The sequence below is a fragment of the Lepisma saccharinum genome, chromosome 7, assembly GCF_977018435.1.
Source record: "Lepisma saccharinum chromosome 7, izLepSacc3.1, whole genome shotgun sequence".
Taxonomy (NCBI): Eukaryota; Metazoa; Arthropoda; class Insecta; order Zygentoma; family Lepismatidae; genus Lepisma; species Lepisma saccharinum.
In genome coordinates, this window is record NC_139235.1 from 71,735,251 (window position 1) to 71,760,601 (window position 25,351).

Below are 25,351 nucleotides of genomic sequence, written 5' to 3' on the forward strand. Positions count from 1 at the left end.
AGGCACCAAAGTTGTAAAAGAGGGAATACATTGGCGTCCCGTGAAGTTATTTGCGCCCTATTAAATCAATAGTGATTTCAGCCTGCACAAGAATTTGATCCAAAAATGTTCTTGCTCGCTTCGCTCGCAGTATGTCATTCTTTTCTGTAATGCATTGTAAATTACCAGAGAGGGAAATAAGACTTGTTTTCAATGATTTTGTTTTAAATCCATAAACAATTTCTTGGAAGAAAGGGAGCTTGCACATTTGAGAGAAAATTTATGTAATTTTTGCTGTTGGTTTGTTGTGAGATGGATGAATTAATTGTGTAATGTATTTAAATAATATTAGTTGTATATAATATGTATTAAATAAACTTTGAATAGGTTCACAAATTAGTATCCATGTTGCATATAGTATGTGAAATATATATCGTGCATGAAAGTTATTACATGTTAATGTAAAAAATAATTATATTTGGAATGCATTTATCAAGCATTTTCTGTCTTTCAAAAAATGTTTGTGTGCTTGCTTTCCATTATTAATGTCAAATGAACGTGTTGAAAAAATTATTCAAATCTTCGAACACAAATGCTTTAGCACCAACTACTACCCCCTTTTTGCATAATTTACGAGGGTAATAACAACTTTGATACTACCACTACTACAACTAATAATACTGTTGGTCCTGGGTTCAAATCCCGGCTTAGGCATGGATGTTTGTGAGCGTCCATTTATAAATTTCATCATATCATCACTCATCCCCAGTAGTGGTATTTACGGTAGGGACAGGACGAGAAAGGAAGAGCTCCCCTCCAGCAGATTTGCTACACTTAAAACAAGCTCAACATGCCCATACGAGCTTTTTGCTCAAGTGTGGAACCCCGTCTAATCCAAGATTTTTGTAAAAATGCCCTCGGGAATTTTTCAGAAAAGAAGAGCTCCCCTCAGATTGATTTGTGCATACTTACAAAAGTTGCATCAGCCAGATTTTTGTCCATAAACTTGTCAAAAATTGATATATTTTTGGCTACACCTGAAATTAAGCAAAAACCCATACATACACACACATATTTACTTCCAGTTTAAGTTTAATTGGATACCAGGTTCAAATTGCTTATCTAATATTAAAACAATGTAATATGCAGAGCCCCTCTAGAATTGCTCCGTGACTCTATTATATGTTTGCATGTTTCAAGTAATTCCCCTCTGTGTCAGTGTGTACAATTCCCGAGACGGTAGTATTGATTTTTGTTTTGCATGTTTCTCCTCAGCGCCAGTACTTACAGAAATTCCCGAGTATTGCATCAGCCAGTATTGTGAGAGTGACTGAGGAGAATAGATGTGTTGATACAGTGCTTCTCATACTTACCGGCCTGTTTGGTTTAAATATTCATATTGAACAATATAAAGTCTGATATTTGTTGTAATCCACTCACATTTAGAGTCAAGCTTATATTTGTCCTGTGTGAATGAATATTTATTCTTTTTTTCCACTTGTGGGCTATTGGCTTTACAACCTGTTATAATAAGCATAGAGATTAGATTTAAAACCCAGGAAATTTTATATAAATACCAAAGCCAAAAATATTAAGTGTATACACACCTACACACATACACACACACACAAAGCACAGTACTGAACCCAACTGATATTTTTTATTCAGTATAAAGTTTTGAATTGAAACCCAGGAAATTGTATATAATAAACAACAGCAAAAATGCCAAATCAAAAATATTGTAATCAATGCAATAAAAATATATTTAGCTCTAATTGGGCCAGACACCAAAAGATTTGTAACCCAGACAAATACAGAACTCCCACAAAAATTTGCCCCAAATGCAATAGAAAATATAACATGGAATATTTCACATATAAACATAAAGATACTTGCTCTGCACAATCATCAACACAACCATCCACATCTGGTCTGAAAAGAAAGCATGAAGCACCTGTTAATGCCAGAGCAGCAAAACAGCCACGCTATGCACCACCTATCCGTAGCAGTTTTAACGGCCAATTAAGGGATCACCGGTTTGTATCAGAGCCAAGATGTGGTATTAATAATTTTTTGAACAGTGTAAATCCTAATGTGCAGGCAATTCTAAATGCACAAAATGGGTCTTATAAGCTATCCCTCAAATTGTATGTACAATATAAGAAGCCAAATGGCACAAAATTTACACAGCCCCACATAACAGAAACTGTACCGGTATATTCAAATGCAGATAAAATAATAAGCAGTTTGATGGATCAACTGAATATTAAACACTCTGAATTTGCAGCAAAAGAGTCAGGATGGAGCCTATGTGGCTCTCCGCACAAGTTATATGTTAATATTTCTGAATTCAGCCCATTAAAAGGTTCTACATATCTGCCATTACCTGCTAATATCAAAAACAGAAGAGCCGTGGTTAATATAAAAAATAATGACGCGAAATGCTTTTTGTGGTGTATATTAGCTGCTTTGTATCCAGTTTCAAGGCATCCTGAGAGAATAACTTATTACAAGCAACATGAACATGATTTTGACGAGGCAATGGAGGGTTTAGAATATCCAATGTCTGTTCAGAATATTGATAAATTTGAAAAAAGGGCCAGGCACATCAATGGCAAACAATTATCTATTAATGTATTTATTTGTTCCACTGGCAATTGCCCGATAGCACCTCTCAGAATCAGTACACTTGATGATGAATCTGCTATTCCGATTGATCTGCTCTTAATTGAAGGGGATGGCACAAATCATTACACTCTGATACATAATCTTGAAGCTTTAGTGAGAACACAACTAGACAAATCCAATACAATATTCAAGTTGTGTAGAAGATGTTTAACTGTATTTGATGGTCAAAAAATGGTGAAGGGGGTTCGGGAAGAGAGTGCAGAAATTGCAAAAAACAAGTTAATTGAGCATCTGAAATACTGTGGCAACCATAAACCTGTTCATATATGGTGATGCCTAATCCAAGTGAAAATTGCAAATTCAAAAAGTTTGAAGCCTTGTTGGAACACCCAGTATATATTGCTTGTGATTGTGGATCGAACCTCAAACCTCTTGCATTCTGTAGCCCAGATCCCGAAGAATCTGCAATTACACCATACCAGCAACATGAACCTTCCAGCTTTTGTTATGTGGTTGTACAGGATGGTGTAGCTATTAAAGAATATTCATACATGGGACCAAATGCCATCAAAATATTTAAACATAGAATAGAAAATGAGTGCCGTGACATAGCATCTAATTTCTTATTAAAATCAAAGCCCATGTTGCCTTTAACAGAGAAACAGATTGAAGATTTCAACAATGCAGAAAAATGCCCGGTATGTGATTCTGAATTTTCAGATACAAATATCAAGGTTCATCACCATTCTCATACAGATGGTAAATTCTTAATGGCCCTGTGTAATAGCTGCAATATTCAGATCAAGAGACCAAGATTTATCCCCATATTTTGCCATGGAGCATCCAATTATGATTTCCATCATCTGATCAGGTACGAGGGGTTTGAGAAGCAGAATTTAAACATTTTAGCTGAAAATGATGAGAAATATATATCCATTAGCAAGATAATTAAAGTTAATGGTGTTCCTATTCACATAAGATTTCTTGATTCTTACAGATTTTTATCTGCTAACCTGGCTACACTGGCAAATCAATTATCTGATGATAAATTCAAAATCACACGTGCCATGTTTCCAAATCAGGATTTGAAATTAATTAGGCGGAAGGGTGTATATCCATATGACTATGTTACAGATTTTTCTAAATTTGATGAGTGTTCCCTGCCACCACAAGAAGAGTTTTACAGCAAAATCAGAGGATCTGGAATCACTGATGAAGATTAACACCATGCCCAATTGATGTGGGACAATTTAAATTGTCAGACATTTGGTGATTATCACATGGCATATTTGAAACTTGATGTGACCCTCTCAGCTGATATAATGCAGGCATTCAGAAAATCTTCTATGCAAAATTATGGACTGGACCCAATATATTTTTACAGTGCCCCGGGCCTAGCATGGGCCGCAATGTTTTTAAACACCAAAAAGCCATTGGATCTGATCCACGATCAAGATAAGTATCTGTTTATGGAGAAATGTATAAGAGGAGGGATGGTGCAATGTTCCCAGAGATATGCCAGAGCAAATAACAAATATATGCCTGATTATGATCCAGCACGGCCATCAAATTATATACTGTATGTAGATGCCAACAGCCTCTATGGTCATGCCATGATGCAAAAACTGCCATATGCAGGGCTTGAGTGGGTTGAAAATTTCAATATTGAGGATCTTAAGAATTTTGATGACAGTGAGTATGGCCTCTTCTTAGAGACTGATCTGATAATTCCTGATGATTTGCACAATAAATTTTCTGATCTGCCCCCAATTCCCGAGGTTCAGTGCTCACCTGGCTCTAAACAGAAGAAGCTCATGATGACTCTGGAGCCGAAACAGGATTATGTCATATATTACAAAAACCTCCAGTTCCTGATGAATCATGGTGTTCAAGTGACCAAAGTTGGAAAAGTTTTGAGGTTCAGGCACTCAGAATGGTTGAAACCATACATTGATACAAACACAGAGCTTCGAACATCTGCAAAGAGCCAATTTGATAAGGGCTTGTTTAAATTGATGGTGAATTCTGTGTATGGCAAAACAATTGAAAATGTCAGAAAACATACCGATGTTAAAATAATTACTGACCCCAGCCTGAGCAAAAAATTGGTTGCAAAGCCTAATTTCAATTATAGAAGAATTTATGATGAGCACATGGCACTTTTCAACATGAAAAAAACAAAGATCAAGTTTGATAAACCTATTTATGTAGGGGCTGCAATATTGGAAAATGCCAAATTACATATGTTAATATTGTATTATGATGTGTTGAAACCTTTTTATGGTGATCGTGTAAAACTGATGTACATGGATACGGATAGTTTTGTTCTTGATATTCAAACAGAAGATGTTTATCAAGATATGTGACAGCCTGAATTGTTTCAATACTTTGATACCAGTGAACATACAATAATTCAACCCCACAACAAAAAGGTGCCTGGCAAGTTAAAAGATGAGACATGTGGTGATGCTATTGTGGAATTTGCTGGGTTAAGTGCCAAGGTGTATAGTTTTAAAACATGTAGTGCTGTTGTCAAAAAGGCCAAGGGCATTGGCAAAGTAGCTGTTGAAAAAGAGCTTGTATTTGAAGATTATAAAAATTGCATCAAATCTCAGAATTTAATCAAAACATCAGAATCCAGAATTCAGAGTGTGGATCACTTATTGACTTCAAATATTGTAAGAAAAGTGGCCCTGGACCCACATGATGATAAGAGATGCATTTTATCATGTGGCATACATACTTTACCATGAGGTCATTGTGATTTGAAAAATGGGAATCAATGCCCAATTACAGAGCATGATTTGAAATAAACAAACATGCCTATGAACTTATTTGGGTTCAAAAAACAGGCTATTATGGATCTGCCAACACCACAACCCTCTTCTGATATGCTGTCTAAACTGAGTGGCTTGTTAATTATTCATCTGAACAGCATATTTACAGATAATGATGATGAAACGGGTAAAACATTGTACATATTTAACAATAATTTAAATCATTACCAATTACCTGTAGGTGGGCAATTACAATTTATTACAACCCCTGAGGGTGATGTTAAAATTTCAGTAGGGAGAAATATTTATAGAATTAAGCACTCAAACATGATTTCTGGCACTGTATATACTATTTCTGCTGGTGACTGCTTATATATTGAGGTCCCTGGATCCTATGACAAGCTTATACCTTTTTTTATAGAATTAAGAATCAGATACTCTATAATAAATAACCACTAAAACAAAAATGCCTAATGATATATTTGGCCATACAAGACATGAAGATCACAGTGATGAGATTCTGATGCTTGATGTCAGAGTCAAGAAATTAAGAAGTGATTTGCAAGCTTTACAAACCACACTCAATGCCAGTCTTCAACTAGAAATTACAAATTTGCAATCACAATGCATGGACCCTCTTCTTAAAATTGACTCAGAACTCAAATTGTTGCTTCAAAAATATACTGATTTGGCCACATTAGATAATTTTCAAAGTTTGGAAGAAGCTGTAGCAGCTCTTCAAGCCAAATTTAAGACCCAGGCTAACAACTCTGAGCAATTGAAACAGCAATTGGAAGAGCAGATAAATAATGTCCAGGCACAGCTCCAAACAATTGTCAAAAGCATAAAATCACAAGAAGATTTTGATCTAGTGATTTCCACTCTAAAAGAACAGATTCAATCACTCCAGATACCTAATCTGGACCCTCTGAACAATGCCATAGCCGAGGTTAAAGGAAAAATTGAGACACTTGAAAATTTTATGAACAATTTGCCATCTTCTGATGCTTTGAGTGCAATAACTCGGAGTGTTGCAAACATCAAGCTGCAACTTGAAACATATGAAGATTTTGGAAAAATTCAAAGTACCATAACCCATCTTGAAGGTACAATAGCAGCAGTGCAAAATGATTTGGCAAATGTACTAGAATCCCGATTGCCTGGAATTGTAGATACACTTGTCAGTGTCCAGCACCAAATCACAAAGCTTGAAAACCTCAACACCGAATCTGAACTATCTCATTTTCATCACTTGATCGATGATATCCAAACAAAACTTGAAATTTTACAACAATCCACACCCACTCAGGCAGATATAGCCCTGCTCCAAAATGCTATGCAAAATGTGGCTGATGCTTCTGAATTAAACAATGTGAAATTGGCACTTGAATCTTTGCAAAATACAGTATCAAATCTTCCTACATCACAGGAACTTAAAAATATTAAGAGAGCTGTGAATAGGATATTGAAATCAGAAGATATCAAGAATATCCAGACAGAGATCAAACAACTTACTCAGACAGTGGCCACTCTACCAACCAATCAACATATTAATGAACTGCATGCCCTGTTTGAGGATATCAGAAGACAGGTCCATGATCTTACTGCTCAAAATTCAAAATTGGCAGTTGTTGAAAATTTACAGCAAATTGTAGCTAATATCAAGCAACAGCTAGGGACCATGGAATCCAATCAAGCAAATGCTCTGTCTGTTTTTGCCACCCAGCTTCAAGAGATTGTGCAACAATACAAGAAACTTGTTGTGGACATAAAAATAAAGCCAGGCCATGATGATGTTGTTAGGACCATCAATGAGCACCTTGAATCTGTAACAAGCAGATTGCTCACAGCAGAAAAAGAAATAACAGGCATAATCGAGAATCCAAAACATACAGTAATTCTTGAATTGTACAGCATCCCCAACAAAGAATATGATTCACCATTTACACCAGGTGGCAAAATATATATGCTGTCCCCTGCACAATTTTATTACCAGTTTTTTGTTGGGGGCACACTTAGACCAATCAAGATCAAATATTGGCTTCAACCACAGGCACACCACTACCCTACCTTATCAATAACAAATGCTGACAACAAACCGAAAATCACCAGTGTAGAGTTAGAGGATTTTACAGATCCCAATACATTAGAAACAGCCTATACTGAAGATGATGGCACTCTGGAATTTAAAATACATATTGGAGACAAATTATATTTAGAAAATCCTGCAGTCTCAGCTGCTGAACACCCCATAGTTGCAATATTCTTGTTTTCATATTATGTCTAGAGAAATTATTGTTGATGAATTACACAGACAAGCCAGACATAATTTTAAGAGACTCCCAGTAGTCACAAAGGGCATAGATGATTTATGGCAGAGCGACTTGATTGAAATGGCAAGTGGGCAGTTGAAAAACTTAGACAAAATCAACAAGGGCTACAAGTATCTACTCACTGTAATAGACACATTTTCAAAATTTGCCTGGGCTGTGCCACTCAAATCCAAGACTGGAAAATGTGTTACAGAAGCCATCAGGACAATCATCAATCAGAGTGGAAGATCCCCGCGCTATTTGCAAACAGATAATGGCAAAGAATTTTATAATTCAGTGTTTCAACAATTTATTAAAAGCCAGGCAATAAAACATTACTCGAGTTACAGTGACCTCAAAGCCTCAATTGTAGAGAGATTCAACAAAACCCTAAAAAATCTTATGTATAAACAATTTACACTCCAAGGTAATTATAAATGGATTAATATTCTTCCAGAACTTCTACATAAATATAACAACTCGGTCCATTCCACAATCAACATGAAACCCTCTGAAGTAACTCCATCTGATGAGCAAAAATTGATCAGGACTGTTTATTATCCTAGATACCAGCCAACAACAAGAAGGGCCAAATACAGGGTGGGCGATCAAGTAAGAATCAGCAAATATAAGCACTTATTCAAAAGAGGCTTTACAAGAAACTGGAGCACCGAATTATTTACAGTAGTTCAAGTTAAACCTGGGACTCTTAACACATATATAATAAAAGATCATCGAGGAGAAATTCTCAAAGGCAGGTTCTATGAACAAGAACTCAGTAAAACTAAACAGCCTGACACATATCTCATAGAAAAAATCATCCGCAGAAAAGGCAGCAAGTTATTTGTCAAATGGCTGGGTCATCCGGAAAACAGCTGGATCGATGCAAACAAAATAATAATATGAACACCTGGGATGTTATAAAGAGGCTGCCAGAACCTGAACAGCAGAATAAGAGAAATGGCAACTTGCTGCCTGATAATATTAGGTGTCTTATTGTTGGGCCATCTGCTTGTGGTAAAACTACACTAATGGTTGATAATTTTTTATTGGCACCCAACTGGTTAGACTGGAAAAACAGGCACTTGTATATCTTCTCTAAGAGCTTGGAACAATTAAAATATCAGCAGCTGATGAAACTATATGATGGATTGGATATAGCCATTTTTGAACCAGATGTTAAGCCACTTCATGAATGTCTCGATAATTCTGTTGTTGTGTTTGATGACATTATACTGGATAATCAAAACAAGGTTAGAAATTTCTTTACACAGGGCCGACACAAAAACATAGATTGCTTCTACCTGGCACAGACTTTTTCAAAAATACCCAAGCAACTGATCCGAGACAACAGCAATTTTATATGTGTGTTTCATCAAGATCATACCAACCTCAAACACATACATGATGAATATGTAGGTGGGGACTTGAGCTACAATGATTTTTCCAAGTTTTGCAGTAGGTGCTGGAGCCAGGACAGTTATGGGTTTGTCACAATTGATATGACAAGAACACCCAATAGTGGCAAATACAGAAATAAAATCAACGATTTTCTAGACGTTGAAATATAAATAAATAAACATGAAAAGGCCAATTATTGATGATCTTAAGTTAAGAGATTATCTTGTAAAAAGATTTAAGGGATGGAAATCAGAGAACCGTGGAATTTATGAAAAACACAAACAAACAGAACAGCCTGTCATTGATGCTATTAATAATTTAGGTAAGAATATCAAAACTGTTACAGGGCAGAATCAAAATTTGATCACAGAGCTTGTACCTGTAGCTGCTAGGAACATATTAGATTATCCATTCACCCCACTTTCCAGTATTCATACACCTAGTCCTGTTGCTCCTCGAAGAATTGAAGCTACTCAGGATCCTATTGAATTGGGTCTTCTTGCTCAAAAATATTTAACCACACCTAAAGACAACAAAGATGAGGTGTTTGGCTTATATGCTGACACAGAGCTTGATGGCAGTATCATACATAGAATTGGCAATTTCAGAGTAACTTTTATGGGGGATGATCTGATTGTTTATTCAGAATCTCGTCTCGGAGAAAAAGGTGCTTTTGTTAAGTACCCCGGCACACCTGGATTGTGGGAACTGATGACTAGGAAAAGGCCTGGCAGCTATACAGATCAAGATTATGAGCACTACAAAGAAATATTAATAAAATCAGATGCTCTATACCAGAACAATGATCCCACACAAAAAAGAGTCAAGTCAAGCAGTGGGGCAAAATACAACAATTTAATCAAGCCCATATGGTCACAGATCAAGACTGGCAGTGGAATCAAACAATACAACACCCTGCCTAAAGAATTTGTGTGGGTTGATGATGTCAGGAAACTTGTAGATAGGTTATTGGTGATAGCTGGGGAGGAAAATGCTGGCAACCACAATTTTTACAATGAAAAGGTTGGAATTATGGACATGATAAGCACAAAATTGTCTAATTTTATAGTGAATGACACTAAGGGGATTGGATATCTCATAAAAATTATTAATACTCTACCCCCCAAATTTTGGAATATTTCTGAAGGTCGGGGGCTGGTTAATGACATTATAAACAAGTTGCCATTTGAACTACACATTCCAGGCTATCAGTATTGTGGTCCAGGCACAAAATTGGACCATAGATTAAACAGAGGTGATCCTGGTGTTAATCCCCTAGATGCTGCTTGTAGAGACCATGACATAGCATACAACACACATTCTGATCTTGACAAGAGACATGTTGCAGACAAGAAATTAGAAGAGGCTGCATTTGGTAGATTTGTAAGCAAAGATGCTTCTTTGAGTGAAAAAATAGCAGCATTGGGAACCACCATAGCTATGAGCACCAAACAAAAACTGGGGTGGGGGTTGTGAATATATATATAATAAACCTACAATGAAGGCCAAGGGTGTTATGTATCAAATACCTTATGCAGGTCTCAAATCTCTTAAAACTATTGACAGTCTTTTGACCAAAAAGCAGCGCAAGAAAAAAAGCTCTTGTCTTGCCAAGGGCCATGGTATGAAATTGTTGCTTAGCACCCCCCAATTAAAAAAATTACAGCAATCCAGGAAAAAATCACATGTGGGGGGTTTCATATTTACCATCCCTGCCATCTTAGCTGCTCTCGGGGCTGTTGGGAGCTTGGCTGGGGGATCAGCTGCCATAGCAAAAACGGTAATAGATGCCAAGAAGAATAAGGCAGAATTAGATGAGCAGAAGCGCCATAACCTGGCAATGGAGAAACAAGGCAAAGGTGTTAAGAGAGCCATGAATAAGTTTAAAAAAAACAAGAGCCGCTTACAAACCAAGATATTGAAGCTTTAATCAAGCCACTGGGCATCAAAAATTTTAGAGGTGTGTACATGTCTGATTCTTTGCCAGAGCAACCACTCAACAAAGAGTGTGGCATTGTTAATTTGGATGAGTACAAAATCAGGGCACTCACTGGATCTGTTATCTTAAATATTTAAAAAATGAGGCATTTGTGTTTGATTCATTTGGAGGTGTTCCACCTGAAAATTTAATAAAATATCTAAAATCACCTAATCTTTATTACAATAATGCCCGTGTTCAAAACTTCAAAGATGTTAATTGCGGACATTTATGTTTATCTGTTCTCAGATATATGTCTCAAATAAATAAACCATCAATTGAAAATTTTCAAAAAGCCTTGTGGTATCTGAAACATCATGGGGGTATTCCATCTCACCAGCCAAAATTCAATATTGAAACTCAAATTGCATGATGACATAGTGTATCCCAAAACAATAGCTCTCAGAGCATTTTACGGCATGTACTTGATACCTAATATTACACACCACAACAACACAATTGCAGTAGGGGATCAAAAAATTGTCATCACTCCAGGGCAATATAATCTGTCCACTCTAAATGCTCAATTACCCAGAGGTGTAGTGTTAAGTCAAAATTCTGTCACTCACAGAGTAGAGATTGTGTCTGCCACGGAGACAGTGCATCTGGGTACTATAGGAGAACTATTAGGATTTGAGAACAACACAAAACTTGAAGCAGGCATCAAACACACTGCTTTTAATATACCTAAATTCTTAGCCATAGAGACTCTGAATATTCACTGTAATGTGGCTGAGGGTATGATCACCAAATCAAATGGCATAGGCACTCACAAACAAACCGGCATCATTGCAACATTCAAACCTAATTCCGAATTCATGGAGCCAATCATCTACAATCCATCCCCAACATTATATTTTCCTGTGTGTCATAATAGAATAGATAACATTGAATTGATGGTCACTAATGAAAAAGAAGAATTAGTTGATTTTGCTGGAGCCACAACAACTGCTATCATAGAGATTAATATTTAAATAAAAATACATACAATGGAAAATATTGAGAGTTATGAGCTACAATCATTCCCCCCAAACAGGAGGACATTTGCAAATTTAAATCAACCCAACACAGAGATCGAGGTTGATCTTGATGTAGGGGATGGATTTATACACCCCCACAGAGCAGATCTATACATCAAATTTGATGTTGTAAAGCTCGATGGAACAGATTATCCGGCAAATTCAAATATAAGATTGGTAGATAATTTTGTGCCGCATCTGTTCTCTGAAATTGAGATCAGAAAGCATGGTGTTGTTATAAACAGAATAGATTATCCCGGCATTACCTCCACAGCTTTGGCCACACTAAAATTATCCAAAACCGAGGCTTCATACTACAGAATCGGTGGATTTGAAGCTGGTGAGAAAATATTATCTAAAAACCACACAGTGCTGATCCCTATGCGCCTGTTGCCAGGATTCTTCTCAGATTACAAAGATATCATGTTGAAGGGTGGGTTAAGAATTACATTTAGAAGAGCTGCCAATGATAATAATGCTTTGATGAGGTACAGTACAATAAACTCTACCGGGGAAGCTCTGCCTAATACCCTACCTGATGAGGGCAAGTGCATTATTCAGACTATGGAGCTAAGAATCCCTGTTGTTGAGTATGAAGCCAGCTATGCTCTTAAATACAAAGCTGATATCCTAAAAAATCCACAGATTCCTCTGCAATTTTATACATATCAATCTGTACAGAAGCCCGCATCTGGTACCTATTATGAGTTTGATGCCACAAATTCATTCTCCAGTATACAATATGACATGCCTGATTTTGTGGTGGTACTGTTTCAGACTGGAAGACACAATAATCAGGAAAAAAATTCAAGTAAATTTGATAGCTGCAACATCAAGAACATATATCTTAAAAATGGCAGAAATGAGGTATTCCCTAGAGAAAATTATAATTTAGACATTTCCAAGGATGATTTCCTCAAATTATATGAGGCTTTTTCGGCTTTCAAAAGGGTCACTACAGGCAATACTGATATGTATTACACTCCAGATGAATTCAAAGCACAGAGACCCATGTTTGTAATCAACACTTCAAAAAGGAAACAAGTTGTGGTGAATGACAGGACAAACATTAAAATTATCTGTGAATTCCACGAGGCATTACCTGATGACACCATATGTAGTATTATTCTCATAGGTGAAAAATCATATGTTTATGATGTAAGAAATGAGAGAGTCACGGAGCAATTCTAGAGGTCCGATTCAAACACAGAGGCCCCTTGATTATAAAACAACACTTTGCCGTCAGGAAATATATTACTTACCCAAATTTTATAGTACCCCTGCTCGTGGCAGAAAAGCTTTTATACCTACCCAAAACACAACACATCTGCCAAAAGCTGAAATACAGAAATATACAATATTTTGTAAGTTAAAAACTTGAGCCTATATTATTGCAACAAGACTAAAGCTACAATTCAGTTTGCATGACGAATATCCATGAAGCCAATATCCAGGAATTTCCTCAATATGATGGATGGTTCCCTGAAAGGGTGCACAGTATAGATAATAATTTCTCTTTGAGTCCCATGACAAATGACATGTAATTTCCCTTTGAAAAAACATAGTGCAGGTTAAGCCAACAGATAAAATCTCCCAAGCATACAGAAAGAAGGCAATTACTCTTTGATGATGAATAACTCTCTGAAAAGACGCAGTGTAGATTATATCTGCTGGCATAAAACAAATATAATTTTCCCGGGCAAGCATAATTTATTGTCTGCCAAAACATAGGATTGATTAAAAGATTAGAAGAACATGCAAGCTTGACCTCCATTCCGTTGTATTGATCAGGGAGTTTTGCCTCATAGAAATATAACAGCAGTTAATATGATTTTATACCCAGACAACAGCTATTAACTAGGCTCTGTTGTATAACATTTTTACCAGGTTTTCAGATCTGGGAGTTGTATATCAACTAGCAGTAATTATTCTCAAAATCTCACGTATGGAATGCCACACATATTTCAATCTATCAGGACTCGAACCCAGAACCCCTTGTTTATCAATTAAACTTAAACTGGAAGTGAATATGTATGTATATGGGTGGGTGTGTGTGTGTATGTGTGTGTATGTATGGGTTTTTGCTTAATTTCAGGTGTAGCCAAAAATATATCAATTTTTGACAAGTTTATGGACAAAAATCTGGCTGATGCAACTTTTGTAAGTATGCACAAATCAATCTGAGGGGAGCTCTTCTTTTCTGAAAAATTCCCGAGGGCATTTTTACAAAAATCTTGGATTAGACGGGGTTCCACACTTGAGCAAAAAGCTCGTATGGGCATGTTGAGCTTGTTTTAAGTGTAGCAAATCTGCTGGAGGGGAGCTCTTCCTTTCTCGTCCTGTCCCTACCGTAAATACCACTACTATCCCCATCTTCGCAAATTAGTCAAAAGTGGCACAAGAAGCGAAGTAGAATAATGAAATCAATAATAATAATAATAATAATAATGTTATAATATTATTAACATTATTATTATTAGCATTATCATCATTATTATAATTATTGTAATTTATTATTATTATAAAATTATTATTATTATTATTATTATTATTGGCACATTTATTCTGGTTGTTGCCCCTCCCAGTCAAAAATTCGTGGTTGCGCCTCTGCAGGACAGTAAGTATGAAGCTTCCTGGTTGAAGGGGGAAGTCAATGAACACGTGTCCGCTCCATGAACTGGTTGCTGCCTGCCAGCAGCGCGTGCGGGCAGGAGGTTTAGATTTTCTAACTGATTAGTTCACTACCTTACATGTCAATTAAGTTGTGTCCGCTCTATGCCCTGTTCGCTCCATGAACTTTCCGCTAACAGGAGAACACGGTATAAAGTGGGTACTTGGAGGAAACTCTAGGGGGTAAAGGCGGCCAGAGACGTGGTGCTGATCACATCACCCCCACCTTCGAAAAGTGATCAATAAACTGTGGGGCCCTAACCCCACACCCCCTATACGCCTTCATGGCGTGGTGCATAGCACAAGGGAGCTTTACGTTACCTTTACTTCACCTTTACCGTAATGAAAGGAATTTCGAGAAGGATCTCAAATTTTATTCTGAGCATGAAAGTAGTTCACTGATAGGTATTCAAGTTAACCTTGCTTCTATATAATTTTATGAGGATGTCAACATCAATCTATATATTTTCTGTGCCTTTCTCTGCTCCTTCATCTACAACTGTCCCTACGAAACACCGTTCTTAACGTTATTTCCTTCTCTGAAAGCCGAATTATATATTATTCCATTCCGTCTGACAACTGGCTTTCGAATAGGCCGAGGGATGTTCATTGAATCCCCAACGCAAAGCTTACAGAGGAACGGTGCACTTTTCAGAAACGAGATTTGTCTGATTTCCACCATAAATATCATTCCTCTATACCTTCCATTTGTTAGGATCACGGAACAAAGGAGAATGTCACTGTGCTGAAATGCGGGGCTCTGTTTCAATGACTCGGTGATACGTCAAGCGAATAGAGAGGGGGTATTTATATTAAGGCTCCTTTGCTTGCAGAAACCAATCTTCTGACAAAAGAATGTCGCCTTTCAGATTAACGTTTTCTTCCTTTGTTCATGCTTTGTTAGATGATTTATACCATTTAGAGAAAAGTTGTTTTTGTATGGTACATTTAAGTGCTGTGATTTTCTCTCATTTGTCACCGATGCAGAAAGCGCGGGAAAGATCGTTTCATCTACTGCAACAGAAATACTTCCACCATATGTCTAATCTTGCTCTGTATTTGGATAGGAAGCCGCAGCACACACCGCTGTCCATTTTCTATATGATGTAGAATAGTGGCTCTCAACTTTCCTTAATTAAAATCAGTGATGTGCCGTACACAGTGATGTGCGTCTACGCGTAAACAACGATAGTCTACATTTTACACGTAGACTATTCTATACACGTAGATGACGTAATCTATGTAAACAACATGGCGAAAGGTGATAACTTAGCAAAGGGCGCCGTGGAAGTAAAACAAAATTATACTGCGTATCAGTTGCTGATGTGTGAGGAGAACTTTTCATACGCTCCCTTCTAAATTCGAACAATTTCTCACCTAGGAAAAACCTAACATAGGAAATATTCTAGTGTTTTATGGGAATAAGACTAATTTTGCCTCCCGACTGCCATCTGTTGTTTTCTCTAATACTATTTATCTTCTTCCATAGTTGATGATAGAAGAGAAGAGTGGATTACATTGGGTTGTAGTTTACATAGACTACGTAGACAATCCAAAGTGCATTAAAATTAATTTTAAAGGCTTTCATGAAAGGAAAGTGACATTCTCAACTATATTGGTTCCTAACGAACTGAAAAGAATCCTATTTACAACAAAATTTCTCTTCTCTTCCACGGCGCCCTTTGCTAAGATATCACCTTTCGGCATGTTGTTTACATAGATTACGTCATATACGTGTATAGAATAGTCTACGTGTAGATTGTAGACTATCGTTGTTTACGCGTAGACGCACATCACTGATTAAAATGTACTCTTAAAAGTCCCCTCTCAGTATCTTTGATTTCTCTCCAGCACTGGCCAGAAAGAATTTCTCCTTTATCGCTGGTGAAACTCAAGGCCACTTTCCGTTGAGAAACACTGATGTAGAAGACATGGCACCTGCCACACTCTGATTTTTGTACTACTCATGCGCAAGAAGCTAGAGCGCATGTCTCTGAGCATTCTCTATTTGAAGTAACGGACGTGTATACTTCTACACGCTGCTTTATTGTTCTGCGCATGTGCAGGAAACTAATCACTATCTGATGAAATAGAGATGGCACCACCGACTCAATCTTTGTTCTTCTCTGTGAAGTTTTTTTACATGTTATTTTCATATCATTTTTATCAGCTGGCATATGTGAATATATTCGTGCTTTTACTATCGCTATGTGTGCTTTGGTCTACTTGATTATCTCATGTTAATAACCCCTGAACAAATGTGGACAATCAGTTACGTTTTCACGGGTATTTTTTACTATTACATTAAACGTACGCCGTACAGGCACCTAGCTAGAGATTGAAAAAAAATGATTCTTGGACATACATATTTGACTATTAGGATGGACAAAGATGAGAATGACGTTAGCTCTCGGAAGCTTATCCGGAAATCACCTGGTTTATATCCAGAGAAAAACCTTTTGTCATTCGCCGCAAGGAAAGCGTCAAGAATTATTATTTTCATTTTGTTTCATTCTTACCCGCAGTATTGCCAGTACCTGGGGTTTCTCGATGGATTCCAAGAAAATGAGCCGTCCTGAATCGAACATTATGTTGCTGTTACCACTGCGCAGACCAAAATGAGTGTTCCTATGCCAGACAAAATAGTTGGAATGTAATTTTGCTGTTATGTACGACTGAATCTATTCTGATCCGATAAAATAAATGATGGCCATAAAAGATTGGCGTTTTCGATGGGCGACGGATTAACGTATGGGCAGCTGGGGCAAATACCCGGGGCCCCCACCGAAAGGAAACTGTGAAGGGCCTCCACCAAAATAATATTTTAACCAGCTGGCTGTGCTTGTGAAAAATTACGTACGAAGTTGTATTTTAAAAATAAAATTAAAATTCAATATTATCGTATGTAACACAGCTCTCAGTCGATCTGTTTGTAGATATCTGAAGCTCAGTATACTTTATACCATGGATTGATTTGGCTGTGATGTGGAAACAAGGCAAACTTATTCAAACAATCAGTTCTCAGATACGGTTAAGATAATAAATAATCCTACGAAGTACATAACTTTCTTTCGTTAATAACATCGTATTAGAACTGTGAGTTATTCTAGGGGAAAAATTGTGGAGATACTAGAGGTCTCTCTCGGTGCATCAGTGACGGGACACCTAACTTTAAGCAGCGCTTTATCATCTTTTCATTCTCATCATTGGGATTAACTTCAATAGGAAGAACAGTGACGTTAAATAACGGAAATAACAAATAATCGTAGGTAATGCTGTTGCAGTTCCTAACAATAATGAAACATACTGCTACTCTATCAATGTATTTTTGTTATTGCATTTTAGTTCCCTTCCGTTGAATTGTCGTGGATTGTCAGTGGCGACGTGTGAACGTTTTACTTGAAATTCACTTAGCTTCAGGGTATATCTTGAAATGTTGCATGGAAATTTTGTGTAAACGTTGATACCTCTTGCTCTAGTAGTTCGGGACGAGATTTTGTGTCTATTTTAATGTGTCTTATGGGAAAGTTCGAGGAAAGAGATCAGTAATACAATTTTACATACGTACCTATCGCTCAGTCGATCTGAGTACAAGGGCTCGAATGAAAGAGTTGGTTTGAAACACACGAACGACAAACAGCCACAAAGGGAGTTGTGTGCATGCATGGCGGTCGTTTAGTATTTACTATATATTGTAGTTACGGTGTTCACTCTTCATAATATACTACAGACGCAGAATTTCACTGCTGCTATAGCGCTACAATTTTCGTCCTGTAACTTTATTTTACTGCACTATTCTCCCTGCAAACCTATCTGCGATATGTTGTTCCATATACAGGGTATCTGTAAAAGAACTCTGGGTTTTTAAACAATCATAGTACGCAAACGGTATTAGATAACTCAGGTTAGTTAATTACTTTGAAATCAGTAGCTCATCAAGTTTTATTCACGCCGTTTGGAGTTTATTCCAACAAAGGTTGGCAACGCTGCGCAGCGTTGACCTTGAAGTGGCCGAGCCGAGCCGAGCCGAGCCGAACACTGTGCAGTTCAGTGCAACAACAGAAGGCGCAGTGTGTGATATGGCTTGTAGAAACTGGATCTGTTATTACTGTACAGCGGAACTTTAGACGCGAGTACGGTGGGGTTTAGCCTTCGGACAAAACCATTCGTCAATGTCTTAAGGTGTTTAAAGAAACTGGAAGTGTGGATTGGAAGGAAAGGGCCTATTCCATAACATTACCTTCAAAAATATGTATTTACTTTTTCCTGAGTTTCAGTTTTAATAAAATATTTAGCTTCAAACCCAGGAGTTCTTTTATAGATACCTTGCATTTCTTTTCCATTGACTTCAACTGGAAGGAGAGTGACATGAACTGAACAGAGTGAAAAAATAAGTTGTAGGACAGAGTAATGACAAGTAACAAGAGTGACGAAATCCTTTCTTTTGCGGACCTCCGTGGCAGAGTGGTTAGCGCACCGCGCTACGACGCCAGGGATCCAGTAGCGGCTCGTGCCTAAAATAACAGGTGAAGAAGTACATTTATAGGCAATGAAAAACAAATAGTAAGTGTCAGTGGGAACGCCACAATTTGAAACGTCTTTTTTGTCTTCATCCGTCCATCTGGAAAATGGTGTCTGCAACAAATTACACACTAAGTCATTTGCTGAGTTCATTGTACAAACCACAGCTCAACACATGAACACAACACATGATAGGAAACGCGAGACACACACGCGGAACAAGATCTCGCGAGAACGCAACGATTTTGCCACAACCACTGGATGAAATGTTTTCTGTCGACAAGAGAACTGCTGCACCTAGATGGCGACACCCGTTCAATTCCAACGCTAGGTGACGTCACCGTTGCCGTGACAACCGGCTAAAGCCTTCCGCAACCTGGCGGCGTCTGCTCTTGGTTTGTTTATGCTACGACGAACTCTTCACGTGCGTAGCGCCGAGCGGTGTATTATTTGAGTATTATCGTGTGCGTTCTGCTGGGAAATAGTTTAATTTAATAAGCGAATGAAAAATGTCAATATTAATTTGAAAATTAGGTGAAAACATCTGCACTTGTTGCACTTGGCCAGCCGCCACTGCAGGGATCCCGGTTTCGAATCCCGGCCTGGGCATGGGTGTTCTATGTAAGTGTCCCTTCATCAATTTCATCATATCATCAATCATCCTCATCTTCGCAATTAACCAAAGTGTCAGAAAATCAAAGTGAAATAAACCAATCTCTTAAATTTGCGAAATATTTGCAGACAATCTAAGTTAGAGAAAGGATCTATCTTCGTTAAATCAGATTACCGCTCAAAATTCCTTGCATTTCGAAGTCACGTGGTGTTATGTTCGACCGATCCTTACACGTGTCGTTTACCCCAGAAAGTAAATAGCCAATTTGCTTCCCAATTTCCATTGCTCGCGGCTTAGGACATGGAACCAATTGTTCTTCGGACGTCTGTGCCTCGCAGACGCAGTCATGGTTCCCGTAATGAAAAGCTAATTAGCAGTACAGAGAAAATCCTCTTAAGGAGAATGGAAAGCAAGGGCCGGGAATCGAGGAGCATCCCCTTCAATCAGTCGCCATGGCAACCGGGTATGAAAAACAGGAAGCGCCTCGGAAAGTGACGATGAAGAAAACTTCTTGACACTGGCTTTTCTCCTCGATCACGTGTCTTCTAGTACCGTTATTAAAACCAGCTTCACTACTTCAATGTTCCTATGTTCTTGATAATTTGTTTTTGGACTTGCAAGAAAAAAACATCCTTGTTTTCTGAAGTGCTCTCTTTTGCTCTGATACTTGATGCTATATGAAATGATGAAATTGCCATTGAAACAAAGAATTCGTGAACCAACAAAATCGATAATTGAACATCATTTGAAAGGTCTGAAAGTGACGACCTCCGTGGCAAAGGACGCTACGACGTCAGGAGCTCGAGGTTCGAATCCCGGCCTGGGAATGGTTGTTCTTTGTGAGTTGCCCTTCATCGATTTAATCATATCACCACTCATCTCACCATCGCGATTATCCCAAATTGGACATGACTCTAAATAACAAAAATGAACCAGTCAATGGTCTGAAACTGCACCCACACACGATCAGATAAAAATTTTACAGCTTACCGAAAGGTGGCAATGTGTACGGGAAGAAAAATAAATAAATAGATGAGCCGTAGCAAAAATAACACTGGCTTGCATGGATTTGGAAGACTCGCAGATGACTTTTGTCTTTGAACAATTTCAGAATTCTAATTCCAGAAATGAATTCCATTTTACCCATCACGTCTAATTTTTTTTTTCAGAAAATAGTAATATATTAACTGCCTCATTTTCACAATAAAATGTGTAGTTCTATCATTTCCCCAATAGATGGCTCTGTTTAGATGATTGTAAAGTATTGGTTTTCTACAATACAAGTCCTCGAATTTTGAACTATAATTGATAGAAAAGAAAGCATTTAATCCACCTTCTATCTTCACAAAACACATTGACATGAAAATTGTAAACTTTGATTACATAAATTCCATTCTCCAAATCCCTCATAAAAATTTCGTTCGCCTTTTGATTGACTTAATAACGTGGAGAGAAATGCTTAGGGGAAATCTTGACGTAATGGAAAGATATGGATGTCATTTCCCTGATCAGCATTCAAAATACTTCCAGAATCACTTATTGATTTGAAATCATTCATTTTTTTCCCCCAAATGCAGGGCTGTGTAGATCTGAAGCTGGAAAGAAGTGTGATGTATTTTCTTTGTATTATAAATGTAACATGAGAAGCTATGATCATAATGACATAAAATAATTTCACAGATACAGAGATAGTTGATTTTCATTTTGTTTATCTAAATTACAATTTAAGATAAACACAAAAATATTACACGACTCACTGCTATACAAATAGGCATTATTCTTTATTGTATAATTGCGATTAAATAAATCAGACAATGTTCCTCCTTTCCTCTTTCACACGTCATAAACACGTGTTTGCAATTTCCATGTAGCTTTCTCTTTACCACAGAATAGAATAAATAGTATCCGGATGCTTCTTTTCGATAATCAATAGCATGTGCTTTGATTGGTCGACAGTCTGTCACGAAATTCGAGAAGGAACATGGCGTGTGCTCTGGCGTCACTTCCTTTAAGCATGGAATTCAATGTATTGGTCGTGCACGGACACCTGCACACTTTATCGATCTCTTAATAGTTATGGTGTCATGACATGAGCATGCAATAATGTACCGGTAAACACAGACTAGAGGGCGCTAGTGCCTCACATTTTTCCACTATATCTTTCAAGCGATTAATAATGCACTACAATAATCAAACTTTGAAACTTCTCGCAAGTTATCAATTAACCTTTTGAGAACTTGCGTCGCTCTCGTTTTCAATAACTCTGAAGATGAGAGTGACGTTAGCTCTTGAAAACTCTGACTAATCTCGTCGGTAACGAGGGAGAATTACATTATTCGTCGGCAGAAAAAAAATACTATGATATTGCTAAATTGCCTCGGGGAGCATCGTACATAAGTTACTAGTAGTTTAGCAGCAGTCTAAGAGATGTCTCTGTCTTTGGCACTTTCCCTCAATGACAGAATATATACTATCTTATGATAAAGAGAAGGAGGAAATAGAAAGAAACGGTATTCTGAAAGATATAAACATATAAATGTTGAATTGATATTTTTTAAACAAAAGTTTCCTTCAACATATATTTTCACTCTGCAACATCTTTCTGTCGCAGCACTTTGCTATGAATTAAACACACGAATTAGGTAAATCTACATTTGCGGAAAACTTGTTTCATTTATGTGAAAGCATCTGCTAATATTTCACATGGGAATAAAATTATATCATAAATGATAAACGAAAACTGTCACGAGACCGAATCAACCACCATTGGAGCCATTGTGGAAACTGTAGCAAATCAGAAAAAGAAAGTACTACGCTCTAGATGGAAATAGTGTGGCGCTTAGCCACAGATGTCACCAGTGCTAATACGTTACGCTTCGCCATACGAGAATTGAATAGTCTTACACCTTGTATTGTATTTGCAAAGGCTTCAATGTAGGTCTTTAAAAATCATGTTTCGTTGTGTTACTTATAGGTTAATACACATTTACTAATCAAAATAGCATAAATGTATATTATAGCATTTGTTTCTTTCTGTTTCAGCTGGGGAGAAGGATATGCATTGCTTCAATATCGATTATTTCCCACGAGAGGAGTATAGTCCCGATCCCAACGATTCAACAATGGCAATACCTTGTAAGTATCACCTTTGTTACTCTGCTGCAATGGAACTGCATGTTAGAATAGAGCTTATTATAACATAAATGCATTTGTGTTTGTCAACAACAAGCAATTAACCATCTTCTAAATCACTCCACAAACTATGTAGCCCACAATGCAGGTTCCTTTTGTAAACTTCTCTGGTTTTGATTATAAAGTCGAGCAGTAGCGGCGATTAGGGATGTCCGTGTGGGGGCAGTTCCCCCCTCCCAACCCCATATTTAAGCCACGTTTACTCCCGCACTATGCTAAACTTTATGTATCAATGGAAACTAATATTTGTTGACTTGTTTGCCTTTTATAAATACAAACAATGGATTCAGAAATGACGTCTTTTGGTTTCATGGGCTGATGTAACATTGGTGCGTTACAGTTGCCCGTGGAAGAAGCAGGAAAGAATAAAGGGGAGGAACAATGTCATTCCTGTCACTGTTATCTAACCAGTTAGTTGCTGTTTGTCTAAAAATCATTGATGTGCAGGCCCGGATTTCCCAATAGGCCTCATAAGCCCGGGCCTAGAGCGGCACTTTGGTAGGGGCGGCACGATTGCTTGTTTTAAATTTATAAGGAATGCCTAATTCTTGGATTGCCTCTTCTTTTCCTCCGGACACACGAATGGAATGGCTTAATGTAGTTGTATTGTAAATATAAGTTAACGAAGAATAATTCTTAAGAGAGATAGGCTAGCAGGCCTCGGAACTAGTTTACTAATTTGGATGTTGTTGTTTCGAATGTACAGTATTGTGCTGAGCCGGGCCGGCGATTGCGGCAAGAACGTGGAGCCTGCAGCTTGCTTTTGAAAGACAACAACGGCTTGGCTGCGTTCCAGGAACGCCGTTCCTTGCTACTGCCGGCATTGCCCGCATATCAAAAGCATGCGATTCGCGTTGAATTGTTGAGAATTAAACTGTCGGCTCAAGCATTATTAAAGGGGTTTCGCATTGGACTATTCTACTGTTAGTTGCTCGAGAATATTATTCAAGAAGTAGGTGATGTGTCGCGTCTCGCGTGTGTCAGTGTCGGACGTGCGTTTGTTGGGGTAAGTTTAAAACGTTATTACGCTCATTATGAGTGATGAAAGAGTAAGACTAAGTGGGTCATAATACAAAAAGAGAAAAGCGGAGCATTCCTGAAGAAGGTTCCGAAAATCAGTTATTTTTTTATACAGAAATGTAATCAGGAAAAAAGTGAGGAAAGTGCCGTTGATGAGCCCAGTGTGTGTTCTGTCAATTCTACAGATGTTCCTCAGGCATCGGCATCAGTCATCAGTGGCGGATCATCTAATGATTCTTCGGTTGCAATGTTGAACTCCTTAATATTAGCTAATATTAATTAATAATCATTTAATTAATACTGCATGTCCTTAATAGTAAAAATAGTAATACAGAAAATAATGATTTTTTTTCATTCTTTATAAACGGTATGGGGGGCGACAGAGCTTGTTTGGCCTAGGGGCGGAAAAGAGGTAAATCCGGCCCTGGTTATGTACAGCGTGTTCCGCTCAAACCTCCCCTATTTCAATTCATCATAGCTAAAAGGTTATGAAACATAATGGAATGCGAGTGGTACTAGACGAAAGAGAAACTTAAGGAATTTTATTGCATGATCTTGAAGTTCACCGTTCTCTCACTATGCAGCGCCAAAATCGCATAAAGCACAGTGACGACTCTGCAGCAGAGCGCACAATCTGTATTCTGGTATGCAGAGACCAAATCAATCATTACAGTGCAAAGAAATTACCGGAGGCGAAGCACCTGATAGGAAAACCATTAAGGCATGGTGTGCAAAGTTTTTGGCGAATGGAAGCGTTAATAAATAATCCGGAGGTCCTCGTCGACGTGTTTCGGAGGAGAAGGTGGAAGAAATTCGAGGGGGACTTCAGAGAAGCCTGCGTAAACCACTTCGCCAAACGTCCAAGCAGTTCAAAGTTCAAACTTTGCACACCATGCCTTAATGGTTTTCCTATCAGGTGCTTCGCCTCCGGTAATTTCTTTGCACTGTAATGATTGATTTGGTCTCTGCATACCAGAATACAGATTGTGCGCGCTACTGCGGAGTCGCCATTGTGCTTTATGCGATTGTGGCGCTTCTTAGTGAGGGAACGGCGAACTTCCAGGTCATGCAATAAAATTCCTTAAGTTTCTCTTTCGTCTAGTACCACTCGCATTCCATTATGTTTCATAACCTTTTAGCTATGATGAATTGAAATAGGGGAGGTTTGAGCGGAACACGCTGTACTTCTGCTTGCAGTGTTTATTGCCATTTATGTGCAGTTAAAGAGGTTCTGCTTCAAA

The 25,351-nt window shown here is 37.8% G+C and overlaps 1 protein-coding gene across 1 annotated transcript in view; it reads left to right on the forward strand.

The window, feature by feature from the left end:
• Window positions 1–25,351, forward strand: part of stg1 (stargazin-like protein) — a 285,463-nt gene that overhangs the window by 217,434 nt on the left and 42,678 nt on the right. Inside the window, exon 2 of the mRNA XM_083126200.1 lies at window positions 22,941–23,033. Coding sequence (XP_082982326.1) covers window positions 22,941–23,033 — 93 coding nt within the window. The remainder of the gene's footprint in view (window positions 1–22,940; window positions 23,034–25,351) is intronic.